General features: G+C 45.0%; 1 protein-coding gene across 4 annotated transcripts in view; it reads left to right on the forward strand.

Annotated features, from left to right (window-relative positions):
• Positions 1-17,080, forward strand: part of LOC147453495 (uncharacterized) — a 73,141-nt gene extending 56,061 nt beyond the window's left edge. For 2 of the 4 annotated variants that reach the window (XM_086515671.1, XM_086515672.1), the window contains 8 exons: positions 9,357-9,701; positions 10,295-11,287; positions 11,542-13,332; positions 13,666-14,835; positions 14,963-15,067; positions 15,297-15,386; positions 15,528-15,638; positions 15,785-17,080. In XM_086515671.1, coding sequence (XP_086371797.1) covers positions 9,357-9,701; positions 10,295-11,287; positions 11,542-13,332; positions 13,666-14,835; positions 14,963-15,067; positions 15,297-15,386; positions 15,528-15,638; positions 15,785-16,624 — 5,445 coding nt within the window. In that variant the 3' untranslated portion in view covers positions 16,625-17,080. The remainder of the gene's footprint in view (positions 1-9,356; positions 9,702-10,294; positions 11,288-11,541; positions 13,333-13,665; positions 14,836-14,962; positions 15,068-15,296; positions 15,387-15,527; positions 15,639-15,784) is intronic. The other 2 variants (XM_086515673.1, XM_086515674.1) reach the window with 2 other exon arrangements.
• The last annotated feature ends 993 nt before the right edge of the window (positions 17,081-18,073 follow it).

Genomic DNA, 18,073 nt, shown 5'->3' on the forward strand with positions numbered 1-18,073 from the left:
GCAACAACGAACAAATTCTCGAGTCTTGTGAAAATCAACCGCAAAGGCAGATGCACTTTGATTATGATGCAGAGGGTGGAGAAATTTAAACTGAGCTAGCCACAGGAGAAACTCAGAACGTGTTACTGCTCATTGGTGCTCTTCGAGTGACTATCCAAGATTATCAGGGAAAAGCCGATTTCCACATTATGGAGTTGGGCAATTGTGACGTTCTCTTGGGCATGCCCTGTCACGACAAGAATGATGCGACTCTCCAGGTTCGGAACCGAACCATCACCGTGATGCAGAAGGGCAAGCCAATCATCCTCAAAGTTCGGTTGGCCGAACAAAACCCTGAATGAACCCCGAATGCACTCTCTAGTTGTTTTATAGTTAGATACTTTTGAACCCTGTTTGAGAAAGTATTGTTTGAAATGGATGCTATCTGTTTTAAACCTGTCTTGGTGCCGATTTGAACTGTTTGACCCTGGTTTTAATACTCGTTTCAATGATTGGTAATTTTTACTCCCAGGTGGAGTAGTGAGAAATGATGTTTGAGAATGCTTGTTCATACTCATGGCCCGGACCCTTGTTGTTATTTGCGGGGGGAGTATTGAATGATTGAAAACTCTTGTTTTTACTCATGGCCCGGATTTGGATGGTTATTTACGGGGGGAGTAATAAGAAATCTGAGCAGTCATTACTCTCAGCACCTCCAAACGACGCAGGCTGCGGTTTGGGGGGCGTTTGGTTGTAAAAGGCCTCTATATCTCATAGTCCGGACCTTTTTAGGTTATTTGCGGGAGGAGTGATGAGGGAGTCGTTGAACAGCTCATGGCCTGGACCTAGATGTTTATTTGCGGGGGGAGTGTTCATCGGCGACTTAATGTTTCTATGTCTTGTAACATGCATATTTGAGCATCTGTGTTGCATTGTGATGTGCCAACCATTGAATATTCCTTTTTGGATGAGATACTTTTGGGAAGTCAACGACCCAGGATATCAAGAGTTCTGATCTGGAATGAGACTCCTTATTGGATGAGATTCTTTTGGGAAGCCAACGACCCAAGAATCAAGAGCTCCGATTTGGATTGAGAAATTGATTGTCCCTCCGATTGTCCCTTGGAATGTCCCTCAGAATGACCCTCGGAACTTTTTGAGCTAACTTGAGTTGTTTTGCAGATATGTTGTAATCGCGGACGATTACTTTCTTTCAAGAAGGGGGGATGTCACAAATTGCTGACGTGTCAAGCCACTGAAGAACGGAGCCGACTTGCAGATCCCGGCCGAGGGGCCTAAACCCTAAGTGAAGAAGCAGAAGCAGCCGAAGAAGTTTTACCAACTTGTAAAGTCTTGCCGAGTGGCCTATTTTTAAAGAAGAGTTTCCACCAACTTATGGGACCCCGTTCGATGGGGCCCAAGTTACATAATGGCATTAAAATAAAGGACTAGCGCACATACAATTGATGACGTGGCAGTAGATGTACGGAATTTCGCAATTCATGTTGACATGCTGACGTAGCAGGCAATACGGAATTCCGCAATTCGCGCTAACATGCTGACGTGGCATGCTTTTGAGGCCAAGGGCCTTTAAATATGTGCAGAGGGCTCATTCTGTGGCATGCTTCGGTGAGAAGGTGTAGAGCGCAAGTACCGGCATTGTACTGAGTTCAAGTAATATAAAGAAATACCGAAAGGGGTGTCAAGGTTTGGGGCCAGTACTCTCTGGGATGTAATTCTGCCATTCTGTGTCGCGTGCTCTCTCTCTCTCTCTCTCTCTCTCTCTCTCTCTCTCTCTCTCTCTCTCTCTCTCTTTTCAGTTCAGTTGTTATTGAAGTGCTAAAAACATAGTCACAAGAGACGCATTCCGGGACGGGGGACGGGGCTCACATGGATTTTTAGTGTAAAAAAGAGGGCGGGACGGCAAGTGGAGACAAGAAGCCCGAAAAAGGGCGTCCCCTGTTACTATTGCTAAAAGTCTATTCAATCTGTTCTTTTCTATTGGCACGTGATGTCTGTCTCGTGACAACAATCATCACCTCTCCATGCTACCTGTGAAGATGACCGATTGCAACCTTTCCTTCATCCTCGGGAAGCACCGCTCTGGTATGGCGCGCCTTCCGCCTCAGCTGCAACGTGACTTTCACCTCAGTTGCAACGGTACTACCGCCCTTGGCTTAGCCACTTCACCTCCACCGCCGTAGTTGCAACGAGGCTACCACCCCAACTCTGGCTTAGTCACTTCACCTCCACCGCCTCGGCGTCGACTCCGTCTACAAACGGCGCTTGCCGACTACAACCGTAGCTGTCTCACTGGCAGGAAACAGGTTTTTGAAGGTGTTTTCGGATTGTTAGAGAGTTTAGGTCAAGGCGTAGCATAGGCAAACCCTCCGATTTCTTCACGGTGCTGCCTCTGTGGTTGAAGAGCCCTCCGACTCCTTTGTGGCGTTTTTTTTGAAGGCTTCCCGAAGTTTTAGAGAGTAAGGGTCAAAGCCTAACAAAGGCTAACCCTCCCACTCCAACAGGTTGCGACTTCACCTCGAGTCAATAGGCAAGGCAGCTGCCCTACCAAAGCCTTTTTAAACTTTTGTAGTCCTTATGGCGACTTCTCCCCCTTCTTCATCCTCGACTTTGGCGTCTAATCCCACCCCAATGGTAATAGAGGGAGCCTCCAAAGCTCCCCTTCCAGTTCTCCCCGACTCCGACGTTGGGGCCAACCCCCTAAGCCACCTAAATTTCTCATCCTCTTCCCCATCCATGTGGTTGCTTTGAAGCATTACACCCTTCCTAATAATGATTCTACTTTTCTCGGCTTCATTTTGGCGGCTAAATTCATCAACCTATCCTCTCCAATCCAACCCTCCCCGATGCCAACCTTTCCCACCTCCTCGACCTCCTCTCAAAAGACCCTTTTTATCTCAGTAGAAATCCTTGGCCTCACCACTAACCTACCAATTGAAGATCTAGATCAACTCTCCCTTCCCTCAACCAAAAACCTTGGGAACGTTAGCCCCTCCTTTTCCAATCACCTCGGCAATGCTAGCTCTCACTCTCCAATCAAAGCGGCATCTTCTCCAACACCATTCAAAGCGGCCTCGTTACAAATCCTCCCCTTACATTCCCCTCCTCCGTTGGCTCTCTCTCCGCGAGCTCTTCCTTACTTGCAATTGCTCCCTGTCCATCTCTTCCCATTCTACCCGCTATTGATAAGCCTTTGGAATTCAATAAAATTGTATCCTTCTCCTTGGATGAGTTTAGAGCTCTCAATCATAAGCTTAACAAAGCCAAATCACACATTACTCACTTGCAAAACCTTCACTCAAATCAAAAAGCGGCTCATAGTCTTTGCATGAAGCCTCCTCGTCTCATCTTAGACGACTCTCAAGCACAAGCACACTTAAACATAGCAGCTAAAATACGCGTATTTTATTTAGAATACAGGACGTCCCGTATTGAAATGTACAATATGTTTTCTATTCTAACGTTTTTTTGCTCAAAACGTTTGTCTTTTCCTAGTTGATCAATTGTGTTTTAGAGCTTCATGGTGCTTGTTTATGTATGCTATGGTTAAATATTAAAGAGTCATTGAGGAGGTCCATGAACCGCTTCATTTGTCCTTATTAAAGTATCATATCTAAAAAAAGTGGACGTATTTTATTTTTGATTCTAAAAAATACGTCTAGTACGCGTATTGTACACCGCGTATAAAACATCCCATCCCATACCGTAGCTGCTATGCACTTAAGTGCCAAGCTAGAAGCTCTTAATATCCAATTTCAATCATAAGCTTAACAAAGCTAAATCACACCTTACTCACTTGCAAAACCTTCACTCAAATCAAAAAGCTGCTCATAGTCTTTGCATGAAGCCTCCTCGTCTCACCTTAAACGACTCTCAAGCACAAGCACACTTACGCACCAAGCTAGAAGCTCTTAATATCCAATTTCAAACAAATTGTACCAAAGTTTACATCCAAGCCCAAGGTTTGCTTGTCAAGAATCTCTAAAAAAGCTTTAATGATTACCGTGATCTCGTGGAAGAAAGGCTTTCGAACCTCATCAAAAGCTTGCACTTATCTCTTATCCAAGAGTTCAACCCTCGGCTTTGGCCAATCAATTTGTCCTTTGGAAGCAAACTTCCCTCAACGAGTTTGACACACCTCTACAAAATGAGATTCTCCAAACCCATTTGGCCTCTTCCTTAAGCATAGCGGCGCACAACGCTAGGAAGAGAACCCAAACTTCCCTCTTGGAAGAAGTGGAGTCTCTACTAAAGGAAGCAACGATGGGCGAATTGGTGCATCACGAAGTCACCACCCAAATGAGAGAGCTTCTTTTACTACCCCCCCTCCCCCAAAGAAGCCCTCTAATTACAAGAATCCCCACCGCTTGGCCCCCTACAAGCCCTCTCCTTCGGCAATTGGCTCACATGGTAATAACAAACGACAACCTTTCAAGAAGCCTCCCTCTTCGAATAAAACCTCCCATGAAGAATTCACCCATCAACCTTTTAAAAAACCCAAATCCTCTCCCCTGGTGGTCCACCCTTGCTCCTCCTCCCCCTCTTGTAATCTCCCCATTTTAGCCTCTCCAAAAGATCCCTTCTATTCTCCCTCCTCATCCAACCTTGCCCAAATACCCTCTCTACTCAAAACTCCTAATTATCCTCTTAACTCTCTTACACCACAATCCAAACCTCTACACCCTAAATATAGCTTACCTAGAACTTCAAAAAACTTGCAATGGAGGAGAGTGAAGTAGGAATGGAGCACCTTACCACATGGGTCCATTTGCTCTTCTCTCAAGTCCCTCTCTTTCCTCGTATTTGGACCTCTCCTCCTTGTTTGTTCCCTTTTCTTTGCCACCCCCCTTACATGGGTAGAAAACGTTGTAAGTTTTGGCTCTCTCACAAACCCCCACCTTTTTAAGATTTTGACCTTAAACAAAATTACCACGTTTTCTCTTGAGCACAAGGTTACTAACCTTACTTTCCATAATCTCTCCAATCGTTCCCTCTCTTCCTCTGAACAAAAGCTTTTGGGCCTTGGACTTAATTATATTCCTCCCCCTCCCCCTCCCTCCTCTATTCTTAGAGCGTATTCTAACTTGGAAAGGAGTTTGCAACTTATTTTTTCTTAAACAAAGTGAACCCTCTTTTTCTCCCTCTTCTCTTTCTATCCCGAATTCCTCTTGGAATCCTTCCTCTCCCTCCATGATCCTTAGCCTAACCTTTAAGCATATCTCTACTCTCTTGAAACCTCTTCTCTCTTCTTTTTCTCCTTTCCATACCAAGCCTCTTTTGATTGAATCCATCTCATCCTTAAGAAGTGATCATATCATAATTATCAAACCGGTTGATAAGAATCTAGGACCGGTTATCCTCTCTAAGTCTTGATATAACAATGAAACCCTACATCACCTCATGGACCCTCTCACCTACTCTAAAATTTTTTCAGCTCCTTTACCCTTTGTACACTCCCTCCTCTCCTTTGTTGCCTCAAGTTACACTCTTCTTCCCAACATGAAAGAACCTTTATCTCCTCCTTCTCTCTAGGGAGGAGGCGGTGGTGGAGGAACAGAAGTGGACGGGGCCTCCTTAGGCAGGTCCTGTTGAAGGGGGTCAAAACGGTTCCCAGTCGGAATCCAGTGCTGCTTATCTGCAACAGGTCGGCCACCAAGAGGAGCAGTGGGGTGAGCTCTCCCCTGACGGCGACGGCCAGGCACCTGCTGCCAACCATCAGCTGGCTGGTAACTGGTCTCCGTCGAAGTACCAGCCTGTGTATCCTGTGTACCTGGCTACTTGGCATGCTTAGCCTTGGGTGGCTGCGCATGCGCTGTGGGTTGAGGTCTCCTGCGAAGACATGCCTTTGCCATATGGCCCATCTGTCTGCAAATGAAACACTGGTTCGGGAGACCCGAATACTCCACACTCTGTCTAATCCATCCCCCACTCACCCTAGGCAGTACCACCTTGGGGAGGGAGTGTGTCTCACGAACAAGAACCCGCACAGTAGGTAGACCTGCGGCCTTGGCCACAATTGAAGCTGCCGTGCGTGGAGACTCCAAAACTGTCCCAAACATGGAACCAATCCTGGGTAGGAGGGGATGGTAATCTTGCCTCAGGCCTGGAAAGAAAACCGAAATCGGCAAGTCTGCCTCCTCCTCGAGCACATTTGTAGTAGGGTCAAAACGTGATGCCAACATCGGAAGTAAGCTCGAGCTGCTCTGATGCTGAGCGGGCTCATCGAAATCACCTTGGTCGCCATATCTGCAGACTCGAACTCGACCTGGTAGTACCCTCTCCTGAGGATCTGGACATTTGTGATCTTGCCCACATCGGAGAGAAGACAGGCCTACAGTAAATCCCGAACTTCCCCCGACTGGGCCGACTGCCAATGATTTTACAGATAACCGAAGTGGCCTGCAAGCACTCCACTTCGGCCATCAAGCTCGCTTGCTCTTTTGGCGAAAGAGCAAGTTGAAGGGTCGGCTCCGGGGTGTCGGGCGAGGGGGCTTCTATGGAGTCCCTCTGGGTTGGAGCAGAAGCCGCCATTCTGTGTCTGCTGCTGCTGAGAGGGTGGTCGAGGGCGTCACTGAATGCGAGGAGAATTGAGTGAGTTGGGAGGTTGACTACGTGAAGAGGGAGAAGGGGACGGGTGAGCATGGTAAGAGGAGTGCGAGGCGAGCGAGGAGGGGGCTGGCGGGATGTTGTAGGCAGCGTGAGGCGGGTGTTTCGGGGGGGGGGGGGGCACGCTGAGAACCAGCAGGGGTTGCGCGCAGGGCAGAGCACGCAGGGGCGGGCTGAGAGGCTGCGTGTAGGAGGTGAGGGGGGATGAGGCTACGCGAGGGCAGTGATGGCGAGGGGGGGGGTGCGGGCAGCAACAGCGAGCCTCTTGATTACATTGACTTATCCTTATTCATTGTGGTACTATCTTCATTGGTGACAAATCTGAATTTCCTATTCACAGCGAGGGTTCCGTGGAGCTCATTCCCGACGGTAGAGGGGGTATGCATACCTCCAAGGTACTTTATGCTCCAAAGCTGGGTTTTCATCTTATGTCTGTGCACGAGGTGTGCAAGCTTGGCATGGAGGTGATCTTTAGAGAGGATGCGGTATCTATTCGGGATCGGCAATCCGGCAAAGAGGTTAGAGGGGTCTCGGTAGAGAACGGACTCTACAGGCTCCATGCTCTTTCTTCAGCGACTCGGATACCCACAGGTGATCTTTGGCATTACAGATTTGGTCATTTGAACAATGATGCTCTTCGGCTTGCTTTTCGTGAGCAGATGCTTACAGGCTTACCAAATGTTGGGAGCAAGCATGGGAAATGCATTACTTGCATTCGTAGGAAGCAACATCGAGAATCTATTCAATGCTTGCTATACGCCGAGCCATTGCGGTATTGGAGTTGGTTCACACCGACCTTTGTGGACCTATGTAGACCCCTTCCCTCGGCAAGGCTCTGAATTTCATGTTATCGGTAGATGATTTCAACCGCTTTACTTGGGTATACTTTCTACAGCACAAGCACGAGGCATTTGACCTCTTCAAGATCTGATGCTCTTGTGGAGGAGAAAGCAATCTAGTGTTGAAGACTATTTGATCGGACAAAGGTGGGGAGTTCACTTCCAATGCTTTTATTCAGTTTTGTGCGGACCATGGCATCAAGCGAGAGCTTGCGAATATTGGATCACCTTTAGAGAATGGAATTGTGGAGCGGAAGAATAGAACAGTGATATAAATGGCACAGACCATGCTTGAGCATCGAGACTTGGCGAAGTCTTTGTGGGTAGAGGTAGTTTCGACGGCTGTCCATACCATAAACCGATCTCCAACCTCTTCAGTTCCTAAGAAGACCCCATTTGAAGCCTATTTTGGTAAGAATCCCGAGGTCTCCCACTTTCGAATTTTTGGGAGCGATGCCTATGTCCATGTACCGAAGGAGCAAAGGGGAAAGTTTGACCCCAAGTCTCGGAGATTGATTTTTGTCGGCTACAACTCTGTTTTCGAGGGATATCGACTTTATGATCCAGAGAGGAAGGATGTTATACTCAGCCGTGATGTTTGTCTTCGACAAGATTTTACCTGCAGAGCGGGCTTCCGCTCCCAAGTCTTCCACGGCTACCCCCAATTTGCTGATACTTGGAGACCTTGATTTTGATTTGCCTCTTGATGAACCCTCTTCTCCTACCCCTGTTCCTCAAGCTTCGGAGGAGCATGCACCCATTCCAGATGATGCAGATGACAATGGTTCTCATCATAGTGCCGAGCTAGAGCCAGATATACCAGTATCTCCTCCCCCAGGGAGCAAGACCGACAAGTTGCCGAAGTGGCTATTGGAGACTTTGCGAGATTCAGCAACTTAGATTTTCCAGCCGATTGGTGTGAAGCCGGTACTACACGGTGATCTGAACGATTTCGTGTTTCTGAGGTGGATGGGACGACTCCTCTTGCTAGCTCTCCCTTCTCCCAGCGTGTGCACACCCTCTTCGGTGTGCCATTGCCTATGGTGTGTTCCTGTGTCCGTTCGGTGGGTGGTACGCACTAGGACCTTGACGACGGGAGATCCATCGCGATAGATACGAGGCTACTGGCTGCCCGGTACGGAGAGGTGGTTTGCTCGCAGTTGCAGTCAAGTTCATCATCCAATTCACCCTTTTCCGCTGCACCTTTGATAAGTACAAGGTATTCCTTGTCCCTTGGAGTACATGAGATTCTTTAGTATGAGCTGCACTTATTTAGATATGGATAGTTGATTTAGACTATCCTGTTTTTGGATATGCTAAACCACTCGTCAGTATGGGGAATGGCGTGGAGGATGTGGTTTATGCGTTGCATCGTTTGGTGGCAGCAGATTTCTTAGGCAGATTTCTGCAGCGCTAACTTAGACTCTTATCTCTTCGGCCCCTTTTTAGCCCTCTATGCATGCATTACTTCACCTTGTGCTGATCCTTTGGTTTTTCTTTACTTGTATGTCATGTATTATGTTGTGGGTTTTGTCAATCTAGATTTGGTTACGGATGTATTTTGTAGCTGGCAATTTTCCTTCCATGTAATAAAAAGTGCCCATGCTTTTTTTTTTCTATAAAAGATATGTGCTATTATGATATTACATGAATTTTCTCTGCTAAAATCTCATAAGCAAACAAAAGAGCTCCCTCCAAGTACGTGCCACCATTTGGTCTTTGGTTGTTACATTGAGAGACTCTCCGTTAATCACGCCAAATGTTCTTCTCTGATAAATAATAAGCATTATTGAATGTTTGAATCAAGTGGCTCTGTGAGACAGTAAAGCATGAATCAAAGGCTTGCACAATGAAAATTTCTTGATCGAATCTTTTCATGTCTAAAAATTGCGCTTTTTTTCAAATTTGCAGAAGAGCAGGTCCAGTGGAAAGTGTAACATACACAAATCTACTTCTGGAAAAAATTTAGCTGGACCATATAGGAGGGCTAAACCCTCCATAGAACAGAATGGAAGAGAGAACCATAAGGTTCCTATACAACAGAAAGAGAGCTTATCTAGTCCAAATGAAGAGGTTTTGACCGAGTCAGCAGCTGACAATGCCAAAGCATCTTCAGCACAAAATGGAAGCAGTGAGGCTAAAGTCATATCATCATTTTCAGTACAAAAGGAGTCTTCTATTTGTGCTACTGGAAATTTATCAACCAATGCTACTGACGTGGAAACCTCATGTGCATCATTTACAGCTGCTGAAATGGTTTGTGTTTCTTTGTCTGATTGTTGCTCTGATTAAATAAAAGATCTTACGTGGTTTTATGTTCAGCAAGTGGTTGCACTTTCCATTTAGCTCATGCGTGGTAGAAGTCTTTTTATCTCCGATTTGTCCAGTTGGCAAGTAGTTCATTTTAAGATTGAAAGTAGTGATTTGAATCTCTCATGTGAAAGTGTTGGGAAGTAGCGCCATCTAAGCAACTGTGGTTGGCAGGAACAAGGTGCTCATCAATCTTTTCCATTGCATCTAATGAGCTTTTTAGAACTCATACCAATCTGCAGATAGTAACATGTGACATCCTACTATCCATGATCTTATACTGATGGTTAGGACTGACTGACTGCATCGCCCCTATTTCTGTTTTTTGTGATGAAAACTATGGGACTCAACTGTTACATCAAGTTAATATGGGCTAACATGTTACTTCACTATTTATCTTTTGTGGGGTTTTAAGCTTGTGAAGCATTTTTATACTTAGCAGTGTTTGCACTGTAAATCTTTGGTTCTGGTTGTCAATTTCAATGTTTGAGCAACTGCAGCTTTGAGATCCTTCTAAACAGCTATTGGCACATTGTCAGGTTCCAACATTATCGCATCCTCCAAAGTTCAAGTGGGGAAATTTGGATGATGAGGATTTGAACCAAAGCAACTTGGTGGACAGTCAAGGAAAGGGCTCTAAAACCTTGCAGGTTGCCTGCCCAGACGAAAGTGCAATGATGAAGATTGAGGATTCAACTATAAGTCTGGAAGGAGGAAAGCAAAGCTCTACCAAAGAACTAAATGGCTTGAAAAATGAAGAGTCAGGAAAAGCAGTGGCTGATTTTTCACAGACAGTGGATGCTGGGTGTAATACACCAGAAAATGCAGATGCATTACAAGCCTATGAATCTGGTGTTCACATGATGGTCTCAGAAAACCCAGCAGCTGAAATTTTCCTTTCCAAGTTGGGATTGTGCGAAGAGGTGTATCCATCAAAAGATAGGGCTGAGAGCTCTGCTGTGCCCTGTGTTGATGAGGCTGAAGTTTTAGTTGCTACTAGTGATGTGGTTTCTGAGGTTGCACAAGATGTCAGCAATCAATCGATGGTAGAGAAGCAAAGTGGATCAGAGAGCTTTAATTTTCTTGTTGAAGGACTCACCAAGGATCAAGCAGTAGTGCAAGATGTTTTTAACTGTCCGGGCTATGGAGTAGCTAGGAGCTCTACCAAGCAACCTATGGAGTTCAGTGTTGCTGCCAGCTTGCTGATGGGGAAATTTGAGGAGACAAAGTCAGGTGAAAGCAAGGAAAGATTCCGGCAACGGCTATGGTGCTATCTGTTTGAGAACCTGAACCGGGCGATCGATGAGCTCTATTTTTTGTGTGAGCTCGAGTGTGACATGGAACAAATACAAGAGGCTCTTCTTGTGCTGAAAGAGGCTGGTATGGATTTTGATGAGCTGAAGTCTCGGGTTGAGGGGTTTGAGAAGATAAAAAAGCATCCATGCCCACCCCAAAGTTTGTTTGGGGAAGGTGTGGTGGGGTCCTACCCAGCTAAAGTAGAGCATAGACGTCCTCATGCCATTGCTTGGGAGGTAACTGGTTCATGTTTTTCTGACTTGTTTCCAGCTGTAGTCTGCTAATCATCTTAACAATTCAGAAATTTTTGGTACTTGTCCAGTCATCAATCTGGCCAGGTGCATTCTTATCTGATTTTAAGAAGCATGCTCTATATTTGTTGTCTTCTAGCAATTAGTTAGATAGATTTACCCTTGCATTCAAGTGTATGTACGTATCCTTGCACAGAACTGCCTGCATATTCTCTATTATTTATGTTGCTAACTTGCAGGTTCGCCGCATGGCATGTTCCCCACACAGGGCGGAGATTTTATCATCATCACTGGAGGCTTTTAAAAAGGTCCAGCAAATAACTGCCCAAAAGAATTTGGTTTCTCAATCAAAAAGGCGCGAAGCATCTAAGTTGCTTGATATTGAGCAGACCTCCATAGACCTATCTGCCAAGCAAAGGTCATCAATAAATTTAAGTGCAAATAGGAAGGAATCTGCCCCCAGTACAGAGGCCATCGGAAATTGCTTTGCAAAGGTGAATATGGTGTGTACTCCAGGTGGAGACAAAACTTGTGTTCAACAAAGAATTGCAAAGCCACTTGAGGCAGATGCAACTGCAGAATCTGCAACTTGTGATGCTGCCTTAAGAGCATGTGAAACAGCCACTCTGAACTGCAATGCTGAGGTGACAGTCAATGTTATGCCTGAAAAGCATGGTTCTGTATCCTTAAACAATGAAACAGATCGTGTAGTTGCAGAAACTGTGGAGAGAACGAACAAGTCTACTGAGAAACGAGTCTCTATTGTTGATAATCAAAGAGAGAAGAAGACACCCAAGACAAGAAGCTCCCTGGATGCTTGGAAAGTGAAAAGGAACTGGGAAGATGTGCTATCTTCTCCCTTAAAGACCCTGACTAGGCCATCAAGATCTCCCTGTGCTGGATGGAGAAGCACGGAGAGAGTCAAAGTTCTGCACGATAAATTGATGTCACCTGAAAGGAAAAGAAAAAGCCCAATGGAAATGAAGAAAGAGGTTGATGAAAAGCAGGCTCGGGCCACAAGGATCAGACGTGAGTTGGAAAACGAGCGCGTTCAACGTCTTCAAAAAACAACAGAGAAGCTAAATCGTGTTAGTGAGTGGCAAGCTGTTAAAAGCAGTAAGCTACGGGAAGGCATGCATGCTCGGCAACAAAGAGGAGAGTCTCGTCATGAAGCCCACTTGGCTGAGATAGCAAGACGTGCTGGTGATGAAAGTAGCAAGGTTAGCGAAGTCCGATTCATCACGTCACTCAATGAAGAAAACAAGAAGCTCTCTCTCAGACAGAAGCTTCAGGACTCCGAATTACGCAGGGCTGAGAGATTGCAAATCATAAAGATCAAGCAGAAAGAGGATATGGCACGGGAGGAGGCTGTGTTAGAACGTAGAAGAATCATAGAGGCTGAGAGGTTACAACGTCTTGCAGAGGCACAACGCAAAAAAGAAGAAGCGAAAGCGAGAAGAGATGAAGAGCGCAAAGCAGCTAGTGCTGCCAGGGAAGCGAGGGCAGTCGAACAGGTTCGCAAGAAAGAAGTAAGGGCTAAAGCACAACAAGAAGAAACTGAGCAGCAAGCACAAAAGCTTATGGAGAAGCTTAGAGAGAGCGAGCTTCGTCGAAAATGTTCTTTAGAGCAGATTCGTGAAAGGGCTGCGATGGAGTCGAGAGAACAGGCTTCCCCATCGACGCGCCTATCCTTAAATAAGGACGTGCAGCCTAAAAGTACTGAAGGTGATGGTTCCATGGAGAAAGAGTTAATGAGGCAAGTATGTGGAAGTAAAGGTGGCCCCAAATTGGCTTTGCGGCGTCAAGCTTTGAAGAGAAGGGTCAAGAAGATAAGGCAAAGATTGATGGCCAAGAAGTATGATTTTGTGGAGCCTCCTGTAGGAGTAGAAGGGTTTGGAATAGGTTCGATGGCTGTTGCAGCTGCTGCAAGGTCTAAGATTGGCAGGTGGCTGCAGGATTTGCAGAGGTTTCAGTTGGCCAGGAAAGCAGGAACCTCAGGCGTCAGCTTTATAGTTGCCGAGATGATAAAGGTCGTTTTTTCTTCTGTTTATTAGTTTGAGCATACTGTTCTGATGATATATTGTATTTTGTGTTTTTTCAATGATCAAAATCCAACGGGACCTCTAGTTTTATTGTTTCAAATTTGGAATACATGGGCTAGCTTGTTCTATTTGTGAATGATGAGAGCATGCAGTGCATTCAATATTAAGGGCTCTAGAATCGCCACCTCTTCAGCTCAGCACAACACCAGGCTGTAACATTTGTGTAGACTACGGCCCTGGTCTTTGTCAGAGAGAGTTTATTTTTATTCACTTTTTAGGAGAGTCATGCTCTTATGAGAGACATTCTGTTTCTACATGCAGTACTTTGATGGAAAAGTGGCAGAGCTCCATGCAGCACGTCAGGCCGGTTTAATAGACTTCATTGCCGCAGCAATTCCTGCGTCTCATACTTCAAAAGCTGAAGCATCTCAGACAACACTTTCTTTGCTTCGCGTACTTAAAGTCTTACTGGCTCTGCCTGCTAACAGAAGCTATTTTGTATCAAGAAATCTATTACCTCCTCTTATCCCTATACTATCTACAGCTTTGGAGAATTTCAGCAGTCAAGACTTGGTCATTGTTACAACTAACAGCTCGACTACGGGTCCTAGTGGGATGCTACTGAACGATGAGAAACTGGATGTTGCTGGTGAGGTGCTCAATGGCTTATTAGAGTGTTTGATTCTGATCATCAACCACAAGGGTGCAGATGAGAGGCAGGCTTCCATGCAGGATGATTTAATAGAGCTTCTAACTGCTTGCGAAGTTATTCACCATCTCCGTGACCTGTTTTCATTGTTTGATAGGCCCCAAGTTGAAGGGGCACCCTTTCCTACTCCTGTACTTTTTGGTCTTAATCTTCTACAGGCCCTCACAAGCTCTAAAGGTAAGGCAACCTGTGATCTTCAATTCTCCGCAATGCTTGATAGACCAGAGACAGCAAGGGCTTACCTTGAAACTGGTGTTGCGACTAGTGACACAGCATCAGTCTGTCCTGTTAATACAGCAGTATCTGAAGGGACAACTGAACAACTTGATGATGCACACATTAAAAATGAAAAGCATCAGATAGACGATCTTAATCAAACTCCATGTGGGAGCCCAGAGACAAGTGATATAGCTTCAGTTACAAATACAGCTGACAATTTGGAAGTCAGCATTGCAAAGGAAATTGTGGAGATGTCACTTAATGATCATCCACAATCAGACTTAGTGAGCTCAAAGGAAAATGGCATGAAAAACGAAAGGGATGGTTCAAGGGGTACTCTGGGGAAAGTTGAAGGTAATACGGAGCAGAGATGTGAAACGGCTCAAGAATCTTCAAACGTGATTAGTATTGACGAGAAGGGTCAAATGCGACAACCCCTAATGCCTGTATGCCACTCCATCAACTTTTTGGGGTCTGCCATTTCAGAAACAGGACTGGTTGGCCTTCCTTCATTGCTAACTGCAGTTTTGTTACAGACCAACCCCCGCTCTACGCCTGAACAAGTATGTGCTGTCACAAGAGATCCTGGAATAAAATTGAACTGCACATCTGTAGACCTAATAAAATCATGATAATGATGTACTCACTACTTGTAGCATGATTTCTTGAATGAGTGAATGGACTTTGCAGGCTGCAGCAGTCCTTCCTTCGAACTTTGAAGAAGTAGCCACATGCGTCCTGAAGGTTCTGAACAACCTTGCTCGTCTAGATTTGGGATTGGTCCAGAGTTTATTGGTAAGGCTACAATTTTACTAGTTTTGTCTGCAAAATGTCAATGGCTTGATTGCAAGTCTTGTGTTCTGAGAGGAGTAGCTTATCATAATTTGCATCATTATGCTAAAATTTGGATGTATTGTTGTACTGGAAGGTTTGTCCTTATCAAAAGTCAATGCTACTGTGATGTTACCTTTCTATGATTTCATAATCCTTAACTCCATGTTTACATAAAATTCTTTTGGAGCAGGCCATGCCAGATCTGCAAATGGAGTTCTTCCATTTGGTCAGCTTTCTACTGTCGCACTGTACATGCAAATGGAGTAACTCAACAGACCAGGTTCAAGAAATTTAGTTGTTTTGGTTTTTGTTTTTGGTTGTAATTTTGATGGCCTTAGACCTTTTCCTGATGAAATTTGTTTTTGAATTTAATTACTAATTTTTTGCTCGGGTTTTTGGGTGGGGCTTTGGTTTTCAATAGGTGGCTTCGTTGCTACTAGAGACACTTCTATTGCTGGGATACTTTGCATTATTGCATCCAGGAAACCAAGCAGTCCTGCGTTGGGGAAAAAGCCCTACAATTTTGCATAAGGTTAACCCCACATTGCTAAAAACTCAGTTGCAACCATTATGCTGGCTTTAACCATCCAAGATTCTAAGCTGTGCGCTTGTCCTAAGCATGCTTAAGTAACTAGGCTTTCTTGTGTGTATGTTTCTGAGGTTGTCTTTTGCACACAGATTTGCGACCTTCCTTTTGCATTTTTTAGTGATCCTTCATTAATGCCAGCTTTGGTCGGAACCTTATTGGCAGTATGCTATGGAAGTGAACAAAATCGTGATGTGGTTAGAGAAGAATTAAGCATGGAAATGCTACTTTCTCTGCTCAAGTCCTCAAGGAGTGATACTCTGGCTGATAAGGACTCACTTGTAACCGAGGAGCATGACTTGACATCCTCCAGCATCTCAGCAGATGCCACTAAGGAGGGGAAAATTGGTCAGTGTATCCTAGACGATGATAGTATACCAGCAAAGGAAGAAATCAAGCGGATGATTGAAGACAGCACTGGCTCTGACAGTGAAACTACTGCAAGCACTCGGCAACAGTCTGCGCTTCGTTCCAGCAGTGGAAAGTCTTCAAATCTTGACTTACATTCTTCTCCAAACAAGCGTTCTAGTAAGACAGCTTCTAAGGTTGCAGGTGCAGGTACAGGTGAAGGGGAGGTATCGTCTAGCAAAGACTTGGGTGGAGTGAAAGGCAAAAATGCAGCTAGAGGAAATGCATTGCTCAGTAGCACAGAGAATGCTTCTCAATTGAGGAAAATTAGAGTTGGTGGGTTAGAAACTTTAGCAAGAAGTGGAAACCCGAATACAGGTCCAGCTTTTAACAAAAGGCAGCCCATTTCAGGCCTTTCTGAGAATCAACCGCCAGCAGCACCACCACCACTACTAGATTGTGCAACCACATGTGCTGACTCCATAGAGCCAAACATGTCTCATCGTCCTGATTTGATGCTCCAGAATCGGTTTCCTGATTGCCTGCTTGACAAGGCTCAAGACTTCTTTGCTGCCGGGCTATAAATGGAATCTCTAGCTATTCTTCTCCAGACCAGAAGGATTTTTATTTTCCATCCTCATGCAAAGCAGATGGGCATGCCCCCAAAAAAACGGATTGCTTTTTAGCAGACAGAAAACATGGGGCAAACCACATGGAGCTCTTTCATGTTGATCTGCTGAGAAGTGTGGTTTGAAAATTACCACGACTAAGAAGCATTTACGACACACACGGCCGGAAATTCTGTTAGCCATTTGCAAGAGAGGGGATGTTTGCCCAGCATCCCTCATCTCCGTTTTGATATGTGTAGCCTGCAATAAGTTCACCTTTTCTGGTTAATCCTGACAGAAATTTTGGTGGAAGACTACACACAGCATTCTGTTTCACCATGAGAAACAGAAGCGAAGCCATTGATGGAGTTCGTAAGATTACATCACTTGTAAAGATACTTTTCTCATTAATTTAAAGGTAACACATCAACATGCTTTGTTTTCTTTTTTAGAGGGGAGGGGGTTTCTGGGGAGAGAAAAGTAGCTTGTAATTAAAGAGAAGCAAGAGTTATTTTTTAAGAACCGGGTGGTCTTTAAAAGCCTAGGGAAAAGATTATGCATTTTCTTTTAGGGACAGGCATAACTACGACTCACTAGTTCTCTCCGTCGTTCCCAGCACGTGGTGCATCAATTAGGTGGCCATGGTGATGCCTACGCGTGGCTCTTGCCCAATGGTACGTGGTTCTTGCCCGACCATGTAACATGCCTAATATTTGGAAGGGATAAGCACCTCCCCCTGTGGGCCCTCTGGTGTGTCGGAAAAAACCTACCAGTAATTGGCCACATGTTGTATCTATCTACAGATCTTTCTAAGGCATTTTAGTTGGGATGGGTTCAAATTGAACAAAGATGAGTTTCCACACCTCTAGATTTTCCAAAGAAACTCTATTCTTATTGCTGTACAAAGAACATATGTCCATCCAGCACAATCAGTAAGTGGTCCGTGCTTACAAAGCGGTGGTGCCTTTAAATATGAGGACGGGAATGATTTGCATTGTTTTAGCCAATATGTTATTGCATCTACAACATAAGAGAAGATGTAGGATATTCAATGCAGTCAATACACAGCGTAGTGCTGGCTCCTCCGAGAAATTTATGCTGCCTGTTTTTTTGCCACAAGACTTGTAGGATCAGTCAAAAGGAGCATGGTCTTTTTCGACTTGCAGGGTCATTCACTTATTCTGACCTAAAACTTCCAACTCTTAAGCTCTAGGTGTTGCATTGACTCTTGGGCGTAAGGCTTTTTCTTTTCTTTTAATAGGCTTTTAACTCTCGGCCACCTTAGTCGTATATATCCTGGAGTTACCCATTGGATAGCCTACAAATTAGCATCAATTGAGCGATCTATGAGTGCTAGGGATAAGAAATTAAGTTATTGTTATGACTAGGCTAAATTGAGGCTACTTGTAGACTATTCAACGCAAA

This window comes from Adiantum capillus-veneris, chromosome 7, assembly GCF_014529385.1.
Source record: "Adiantum capillus-veneris isolate H3 chromosome 7, ASM1452938v2, whole genome shotgun sequence".
NCBI lineage: Eukaryota > Viridiplantae > Streptophyta > Polypodiopsida > Polypodiales > Pteridaceae > Adiantum > Adiantum capillus-veneris.